At 26.2% G+C, this 11,212-nt stretch overlaps 1 protein-coding gene across 1 annotated transcript; it reads left to right on the forward strand.

The window, feature by feature from the left end:
• The first annotated feature begins 5,501 nt into the window (after nucleotides 1-5,501).
• On the forward strand, nucleotides 5,502-7,663 carry LOC101489379 (putative RING-H2 finger protein ATL71). The gene is made up of 3 exons (XM_004492629.4): nucleotides 5,502-6,019; nucleotides 6,592-6,689; nucleotides 7,086-7,663. The coding sequence occupies exons 1-3, from the start codon at nucleotides 5,858-5,860 to the stop codon at nucleotides 7,390-7,392; spliced, it is 567 nt and encodes a 188-aa protein (XP_004492686.1). The 5' UTR covers nucleotides 5,502-5,857; the 3' UTR covers nucleotides 7,393-7,663.
• The last annotated feature ends 3,549 nt before the right edge of the window (nucleotides 7,664-11,212 follow it).

Raw genomic sequence — 11,212 nt, forward strand, 5'->3', positions numbered from 1 at the left:
AATCATATACATAGATAGTTGACTATTGACACTGGTACTGAAAATTATTATATATCATATATATCATATATTTAGTGTTGGTACATTTCTTCTTTAACTCCTACCTTTTTCTTGGCTTGAACTAAGGTGCCGGCGTTTGTATTTATCCAATTATACATTACAATAATAGAGGTGGTGAGCTCTAGACTGTCGTTAAAGAATTATACACAATTTCATAATCAATGAAAATTAGCTACAAAAACAAATTTATAAGTGATATTCACAAATTATATTTTACTCTATTTATAAATTTATTAATGTGATTAATTTTTATTGATTGTTGAATAAATTACTTACAATTCTTTATAATGTATTTTAAAATAAAATATAAGTTTAATAGTAGTTTTACCTACTTATATTTAGTAACTAACGAATTTTTATTTTTTTATTTTATTTTAAAAGTCTACAGTTTTAGTTTTTTTTTCGATTTTTTAATTAAAAAATAATGATATGTGATATTTTAAATAATGTGATATATGATAAGACGATTTAGAATTATTAACACTCATGCACTTATAATGAAATACCATAAAAATTTAGTTTTTAATTTTATAATTTTTTTATTATTTTTTTAATTTAATTAAAGACATTTGAATAATTAAAACATCTAAATAATTCAATATTATAAAATTATATATTACAACATTTAAAATATATCAAATTATTATTTTTTAATTTAAAAATACAAAAAAGAAATTAAAATTATTTATTTTTAAATTAAGAGAACTAATTTTATAAATTAATAATAATATGATGGTTAAAACTGTAATTAAATTTAATATATTATATATTAATTTTTTTCATGTCACGTGACTCATGAGAAGCCATGTGTCGCATTGACCAACACATGTAGAAGTTTTGATCCGGTCAACGTGGAGTTGGTGGAATGGAAATACTGCTTCAATTAAATCTATTTGCATTTCAGCAGCTTCATCCCCTTCCTTCCAACCACGGTTCTATGCGCTGATTAAAAAAAAAAATTCCAAACTATTCGAAATCAAGATTATTTGATTAAGATCGAATATTCACGTAATCATTAACTATATGAATGCGTGTAGTAGTAAGTGATGATATTAAAATCAAATTTCTTACCTTCAATCACATAGAATTATTCAATAAAAAATAATAATGAAACACTAAGGTACTCGTATCCACACGGATCTATTTATTGTTGCATATAATTACTCATGTCCACATCCCATATTAATAATAATAATGTGGTGAATTAATCATATGCACACACACATATCTATTCATTGTTGCATATAATTACGTGTGTCCACATTTGTATTAATAATATGAGTTTTTATTCAACTCATTGTATGGATATTTTTGCAGGTATATAATATGTGCGAGTCTAGTTGTCATCTTAATCAAATCATCCACCATCATATCTATGTCTCAAACTCAAGAATGCTAAGTGTGAAAGGGTGTCCTCCATTAAGTGTGAATGTCCCTCATCCAATAGTTGCACTCTCGTTAATATTTATGAAACACACATCTTGACTATACTACTGACAAGACTTTCGTACAAAGATTCAATATTAAAGTCCCATTTTCACTAAGCTGAATCAAACTATGATATCACTATTGAGCCATGAGGAGAGCCCAAGGGATCATCACGTTGGAAATAGCAATCACACAAATGAGTTGAATACCACATCTTCACTCAAAATCTTAAAATAATCAGTTCTCTCACTTGTACTAACTCAACATTCACTTTTTCAATCAATGTGAGAAGCATTTTTTATCCACATACAGTTACATTGTTGTTGACTACATATCAATGGAGCATGCACCTGTACAACATTGGTCATAAAGACTTTTGATATAAAGAGATGGTCAAACTTCGATCAACCATCAACTTTGATATCACATCTCTACTAAAACCTTAAGTCATTAAGTATATGAGTCACATATTTTAAGTGTTAATCATTTAAGTCATTTATAATTAATATAAGACTTGATTATAACGAAAATACTACATTGTTTGTATAAATTGTAAATATAAAATTTTGAATTAGATAATCGAAATGGAAGCATTCCTTAACCTTTTTTTTTTCTATGATCTACTCACTTCACTTTAATTTTAATAATTTTTTTTACTTAATATATTTTGTTTGATTTTATTAATATAATATAATTTTTATTTATTAATTTAACATTTATTAAAAAAATAAAACAATAAAAAGTTTCCTCTTTGTATAAACATATCCCGCCTTACTTTAAAATAAAATAAAATAATAGATCATTTTCATATATAAATTTTAGATTATTTTTCTTTTATATCCCTTTTTTTATTTATCAAATTGCCACAATTTAAAAAAAATAATACATAAATGTCATACTTTTTAGCTCCAGTTGCTGATCGCAATTTGAGAATGCGACGATGTGAAGTAAATATTTTTTTTATCTTTAACAGATCGCGTCTCGGGAATGCGACCATCTACTGTCATATATATATATATATATATATATATATATATTGGGGATTTTTTTCATTTATATATTTCTTTCTTTTTTAATTTGACCAAAATGCCACACATTGAAAAAATAATACAGAAATGCTCTACTTTTTAACCTCAGTTGCAGATCGCAATGTGGGGATGCATGTAGAACATTTTTTTTTTCATCCTAAATATATATATATGTATATATATTTTACCATTTTATTAATTTTGTTAATTATTATTTAATAAATTATAAATAATTAAAATATTTAAAAATTCAAAAAACTATTAATAAAATAAAATACAATTAATAAATAATAATAATAATTTTAATAATAATAATAGTAATAATAATATTAATAAAATAAAATTAATTAAATTGAACAAAAAAAATACGTTAAATTAAAGAAAAAAAATATCACAAATTGAAAAAAAATACATCAAATTCATATTTTATTATTATTATTATTATTATTATTATTATTATTATTATTATTATTATCATCATTAATTTTTATTTATTAGATAAAAAAATAGAAGGAAGTTGTTATACTAATGTGTTAAAAGAGAAAGAAAATGTTATAATAACGCGCCAAAACAAATAAGAGGAAGTTGTTTTAATAAGAGGAAGGTGTTAAAAATGTGTTAAAACAAATATTTTATGGATAAAATATTAAGGACACATGATTATAACAACTTCCTTCCTATTAATATAATTTATTTTATTATTATTATTACTATTTTATGTTTTAATTATTTATAATTTTTTTAATAATAATTAACAAAATCAATAAAATGGCAATATATATATATATATATATATATATATATATATATGGCAGTAGATATATATTTTAATTATTAATAAAATAGTAATAATAATAAAGTAAATTATATTAATAGAAAGGAAGTTGTTATAATCACATCTCCCAAATATTTGTTTTGGTTTATAACAAATTATTATAACACCTTCCTCTTATTATAACAATTTCCTCTTAATATAATTTAACACATTATTATAACACCTTCCGATAAAATATTTGTTTTAACACATTATTATAACACCTTCCTCTTATTATAACAATTTCCTCTTATTTATTTTGGCGCGTTATTATAACAATTTCCTTCTCTTTTGGCATATTATTATAATAACTTCATTTTATTTTTTTTATCTAATAAATAAAAATTAATGAAAATAATAATAATAAAATATGAATTTGATGTATTTTTTTTTTAATTTGTGATATTTTTTTCTTTAACTTAACGTATTTTGTTTGTTCAATTTAATTACTTTTATATTATTAATATTATTATTACTATTATTATTATTAAAATTTATAATATTATTAAAATTATTATTATTATTTATTAATATATTTTATTTTATTAATATTTTTTTGAATTTTTAAACACTTTAATTATTTATAATTTATTAAATAATAATTAATAGAATTAATAAAATGACAATATATATATATATATATATATATATATAACACTAGATGATTGCATCCTCAGGATGCGACTTTTTATTATAGATAAAAAATATCTGTTTCAAATCTTTGCATTCCCAAATTGTAATCATCAACAAAGCTAAAAAGTAGAGCATTTATATATTATTTTTTAAAACTTTGACAATTTAATAAAAAAAATAAGATATAAAGAAAAAAAATCTAAATTTAAGGTAGAAAAATATTTAAAAAAGAATGTAATATCAATTATTGTATCAAAATTTCAAAAAATTAACTTTAATTAAAATTAGGATGACATGCTCAAAATTTTGGAAAACTCACCGCTAACTCGCAGTTACTAGATGCCACTTAGTTTTAATTAATTTGTGGCAGATTTTCACTAAAATTGACCCTACAATAGTGACCGCACACATAGTGTGTACTATAAAGATCCAAAAGACAAAAACATGATCTACGTTAAATATGAGATTAGAATAAGTACCTTGTGTGGATTCCAAGTATTTTCATATTAGTAACCATATTCTTCTTTTTTTGGTTTTTTTACAAATATAGTCACTATATTCTACTATGCAAAGAAAAATAATAAATTCAGTCAAAATAAAAATGAGAAAGGTCATATAATTTATCATTAAGAATGTCATAATTTTTCGATTGAAACGAAGATTTAAATTAAAAATCACAATGAATGAACAGTCAAATCAAAACCACCTAGCTAAAAGAGCCATCCAAATATTCCTTATATAGAAAATATAAAAAATTCAACAATCAAATATCCTAAAAAATACCATATCTTAACTATTTATTTGTATACGAATTACGCCAATATTTTATGGAAAAAAACTGTCAGCTGTTATAAAATACGTAAACAGTATTATTCTTTTTTGAAACAAAAATCATTTTAAAATTAACATAATGAAAAATAATCTTGTAGCTATTATCGAAAAAGAAAAAAGTCTTGTAGTTTTTCCCCACTAAAAACAAGAGTATAGTGCGGTACAAAAAGACAGGTTCAAGATAAAGTATCACCACTTTTTCCACAATATTTTTTTAACACAAAATACAAAATATCTATAAATTTAATAAAATATACATATTTAAAATATTACTACATTAAAAAAAAGAATTTCAAGATGTTTTTATAACTAAAAAAGGAATACATTAAATTAAATTTAAAAAAAAAGAGTATTTTAATGATAATATTAAATCCTAGTAGAAGAAAATCGAAAGAGCGTATCAGAAGAGAAATAGGCAAAACACATGAAATATGGTACTTATCCTAATTGAGAACCAAGAAAGGCATGTGAGTGACTGTGAAATGAGTTTACGAGCTGTCAGATCAGATCCTCAAAATCCATACACAATCTTCTTCTCTCAAAAACCGCTTATTCACTGTTTTTTACCGTTAAGATCTTTTGCCGCCGAAAAATCTTACCCACTTTCAACCGTTCGATCTAAATAATCTAAGTGGGCCCATCTCATGTACTGGACCCCACTAACAAGAGTGTTTTTTCTTTCTTTCTTTCTTCTGCTGCTCTCTTTTTATTATTATTGTCTGTTCTGTTCTGTTCCCTCTCACCACCTTCAATCTCATCTTTCTTCAATTCCATCTCTTTATATTTCATGGGTTCCTTTTGTTTTCTTATGCAATCACTCTGACATCAAAAAGTTTCAATTTTTCTAACATGGGTCTCTTTTCTTTTCTCTGTTTTTCATAGCCTAAATCACTTTTTTTTTTTTTTTGTCTTTGAGGTTGTAGGTTTGTGTCTGATGTGTATCTGGAGTGTCACTGTTATTGAATTTGGATTGAAGAATCTGTGAAGTGGGGTTTTTGTTTGGTGTTGCTTGTGTTGAAGAATTTGTTGTGGTTGCATCATCTTTTGATTTTTGTGGTTGGAGATGTTGGGTTCAAATACCAATTTAGTGACAACTGTTATTGGATTTGGCATGAGTGCCACTTTCATTGTTTTTGTTTGCACAAGAATTATTTGTGGAAGGCTTAGAGGAGGTGTTGAATCTAGGATGATGTATGAGATTGAATCAAGATTTGATATAGAACAGGTAATTTTATTTTCCACCCCTTTTCTTTCTTCTTCTTCTTCTTCTGTGTTGTTTTTGCTTGTGAACATGGTTTGATTTTGGGCACTTTGCTCAGTTTATTTTTTATGAATTTTTTATCAATACTATTATAATCTCAGTTTTATTTGGTCATGGCTCCTAGATTATTATTGCTTTGATCTAATATTTGAAGTATAGTATGTAGAATAATAAGGATATATCATATATGCAAGTTTATATTGTATTTTAATTTCTGACTCTGATGAAAATGCTGCATTCTATTTCTATTTGTCAATTACACAAATATTTATATGTATGTTTGTATGAACTGATTTCTTTTGGTATGTGGTAAGATAAAATGTTTTAGTTTCTCAAATATTACTTAAGTAAGGAGTTTTTCACAGTAACTATATCATATAATTTCAAGTTCATGAATTTTTGAATGTTTTCTGACCCTTGAAACAGTAGCTGGCCACAACAAAATATGATGTCTGATTCATAATTTGGTCTATGACATTATGTAAGCTATCAAGGTTTGGTGCTTTAGATTTTAATTTCCCATTGTTTACTGATAGCCAGAACATCATGCTAATGCCCCTGAATCAATTCTGATTGAAGCAATCCCAACTTTGAAGTTCAATCAAGAGGCTTTCAGTTCCATTGAAGATACACAGTTAAGTCTTTTCTTTCAAATTCATCATATTTTCATTAACATCAGATTTTAGCCTTTTGTTGTAGACTGATGCAATCATTTCTTACTACTATACATCATTCTGTTTTGTGACAAGAGCTCATGATATACAACAAACCCTTGATAGATTAATAAACTTTCACAAAAATTAGTGTAGTCAAATAGCGGCTATAGAGGTCCTATAGTACTACGTAGCCTAATTTGAACAAATTGGTATTGTTATATGATATGCTATTTAGTATAAAGTGTTGTCAAAATAGTAGTTATTGTGGCACTATAATAGAATAGCGTAACAAAATTTGAACAAACCGCTCGTGATCGACAAATCTAGCAAAAACGAGCAAATGAATAGATGAATAACTGAGATTGCTTCTACAGGTGTGTAATATGTTTGGCAGACTACAAAGAAAGAGAAGTCTTGCGGATCATGCCAAAATGCGGCCACACTTTTCATCTTTCATGCATTGATATATGGCTGAGGAAACAATCTACCTGTCCAGTGTGCCGTCTGCCGTTGAAAAACTCTTCCGAAACAAAACATGTGAGACCTGTGACATTCACCATGAGCCAACCTCTTGACGAGTCGCACGCATCCGATAGGAATGAAGATAATGAGAGGCGTGTCGAAACTACTTCAGTCAATTCCATACAGCCAACTTCTGAAGAATCAGAGGCAAGGCAATGATGATCTAAGATGGCTAATGGGAAAAGACTAGTGATCAATTTCTGCTTCTATAGAAGAATGCTTTTAATTAGATTGTATTCAAATTCTTTGTTTGTATTATGGCCTTCATATTCAGTTGGTGATGTAAAATAGGCCATGCCAACTATGGTTTCTGCAGCTGAGATGTACATAAAATCTTTCCTTCTGTAGCATATGCAGGCCTGGAATTTTTATGGAATCTATTCCACACCATGTTGAAGTTCTTTTGATTATAAAATTTCTTTCTCTAGTACTCTTTGATTATGCATAACAGATTAAACAATTATTTTTCAGTAGCAAATTTTTTCTGAATGATGCTTCTTGTCCTATGATAGATCTTGACAATTTTGATAATGATGTGATAGATGTCAATATGCAAGAAATGAAATGATTTAAACATTGTAGTAGAGTATTTATAAGAGTTCAATTCAGAGACACTAAATTTTACACTATAATAGTTTTGATTGAAATTAAATATTTATAGTGATCTGGTAATTATGATTGATTGAAAATGTAAAAAGTCTTTATGATGACATATATATGAATTTAATCTATACATATTTGTTTTTTACATTTTTTTTTTAAAGTTATAAAATTTCTATGATGACCAATTAAGCAATGATTTCTCCCATATGATTGTAGATCCAATCTTTCAATTATTGTTTTGGAAATTGGTGGCACCAAATGTATTTTCAAAAACATGTTTATCTGTAAAGCTAATACATTTATTGAAATACTGTAGATTAAAATAGGTGCATATTTTTTACAAAGATCTGCAGAGCAGAAGGGCCAGCATATTAGAGAGATCCATTTTGTTCTTTATTAACATACAAAATCCAAAGAAGTAAAATGGTGAATATTCTCATGAGAATTTGTGTAATGGTGAATAATGAGTTTTGTATCGTAGTGGTATTGATTTCACTTTGCATTAAAACTTTTTACATTATTAGTGCACTACCTTTAATTTCAATATTAATAGTGTCATTAATTGTTCAAACAATTTTTTACAAGTTTCTTCTAAATTATGTATGTTTATTTTGCATTTCAATGCACCACAACATAGACTTTAAAATATGTCTATTGATGCATGTATATAACTAATTCATTTTTATTGTCTTTTCAAATAATGAATCAGGTCAAAAATAATTTGATTTTGTTAAAAAACGTAATTTTTTTTTTAGTAGAATCGAACTCACTATTTTGTGATAAATAAGAAGAAAATTCATAACAATATTAACACATTGAAGATCATTATTGCACTGTTTATTTATTTATTTTTGATAATATTTATTATACTATTTTGCTTAAAATAAAAACAAAAAATTGAAAGACAGGAACACATTTGCATATATTCTATCATCATGCCATGCTATGATTGTAAAAAAATATGGAACCTTCTATTCTCTTTTAGCAAGAATTAAAGTCGAACTTTATAGATTGAGGCCTTCTTTGAAAACGAAAGACAACACATGAAATGCTTTTTCTTTTCATGGTACTAACTATGAGTGTAAAGAGTTCGTATAGAATCATTCACAATCTTTATATTATTAATGATGATTAATTTTTATCCTAATTAATTTTAAATTTATATTCACGAAAGAGTTGTGAAATATTGTTTCGGTCTAACTCAAGGCCAATCCTTTTGGATCCGCTTTCTAGATTGATTAACAATATTTCTGCAATTTCCATAACCTTCCAAAGAAAACAACTAACCTTAATTAATTCTAACAGCCATGAAGGGACAACGTCAAAAAATAAAAGACCTGCTGAATTTCATAACCTTTGTCTTCATGGACCTGAGCAGTAGGCACTAACTCTATAAGTACAACGATTCTGACACTATGAAAGATAAATGTTTGCTAATCCAACTTACCTCTCACTCTTATCAAATAGAAATTTCTCTTCTTGAGTGTCAGAGTGTTTCTAGATATTACTTATTATTACTTATACTTCCAAGCACGAGGTGCTATTTCAGCAGAATCTGAATTTGATCATCTTCCTCTGTCCAACGGTCTAACTCGGATTATGTATGTTAAAGATATTATTTAAGAAATTTAAAATAATACTTCCTATATTTCAAATTATAAAAAATAAAATCCACATTTTGTTGTCCCAAATTATAAGCAAAAAAAATATCAACTTTGACTCTACTTTATTGTGTTGTTCCAGAAACACCTTTATTTATTGAGTTTATGTTTTCTCCAATGATTTTTCTAATTCATTTACAAAGAGTAGGTTTCAAACGTGTATAGTTATTTTCAAGTGACTCTATTCATTCTTTATTTATTTGCAAGGATGCGTAGTTATTTTCACCAACTTAAGAAAGGAAGGGCAATTTAGGAAATATAATTTTTTGGGAAAAAATTTAGAACATTAAATAAGGTCAATTCATTTCTTTAATAAGTATGAATTGATTTTTTTTTATATAATTTAAAGCGGAGGAAGTGAGTCTTTTTCAATGTATTGAATAAGTATTATTTGGACATAAATTTGAGGATACGTACTTACACGATACATAAAATACAAATAGATGAATATGTAGAAATTGAGACACAAACTAAAAAAGAGAAAAAATTACTAAAAAATTAAAAATTGTATAAAAATACGTTGTTCGACATCAATTATGATGTCCAAATATCTTTTCTAATATCAATAAAATTATCTTACATTGAATTATGAAACAATATCTTTTGAAGACTCGTTAGTCTAATCCAAATGAATACTAAAGAACGATGTCTAGGATAAATTTAAGTTTGATATTAGAATATAGAACATTTTGAAGAGTTTGTATATATTTATTGTTTTAACGAGTTTCAAGGTGAAATTCACACATACTAAATATAGATAAATGTAAGTTTGAATATATATTTCAATATATCAAATGTGACTGCAACAATTTACTATATGATCTACTCGACTTTTGAAACGTTTATATATTACATAAATTTACAATTTTAATAATTATTTATTTAATTACTTAGTACTCCTAAACTATTCAAAAAGTTGTATAAGTGACAACGAATATTGATCTAGTGAATAAGAAATTTAGTCATATTCCACAAAATTTAATACTTAATACTCATGTCAACATTGTTTACTCGATTTTGATGAATCGGTATCACCCAACTCTTCTAAATATAAGTATTTAAACTTAAAAAAAAACATTAAATTGGTTAACTTGTCAATAATTTGTAATCAAATTCCAAAACAAAACGATTTTGGAATCATGGGGCTCCTTATTTAACTTCACGTTATATGGTTAAATATCCATATGGTAAATTATATAATTTGACAAGAATAGATTATACTCATATGCGACACTCATTATCACAAACGGACTTATTAAAGAATGCAGTGAATGTGATGGGGAATGAAGGAAGAGATTGATTAAAGTATATCCTCGTCTAATGTGAGGAACGCCCCAAAAAACATCATCAACATCCAGTACGCAACTCAACCCGAACCTAGTACACACTTTTCTTGTTTATATCTACTTTAATTTAACATTAGTTAACAATATCACCACAACACACGCAAACAACGCAACCCACATGTGATAATACACAACACAACACAACACACCCTTTTGTACTTTGTAACGTTGTTCCTTCAAACACACACATTTTTTTCCTTCTTCATTTCATGATGGAAGAACAGCCACAATCATCATTATCAGAACTCATAATCTCTCTTGAACAAGCCACCTTCATGGCAAAACAACTATCATCTTCATCATCATCAAATTCAAATTCGACCAATCCAACTCATCTCCATCAAATCCACAATTCCCTACACCAAGCCC

This window comes from Cicer arietinum, chromosome 3, assembly GCF_000331145.2.
Source record: "Cicer arietinum cultivar CDC Frontier isolate Library 1 chromosome 3, Cicar.CDCFrontier_v2.0, whole genome shotgun sequence".
Classification (NCBI taxonomy): Eukaryota; Viridiplantae; Streptophyta; class Magnoliopsida; order Fabales; family Fabaceae; genus Cicer; species Cicer arietinum.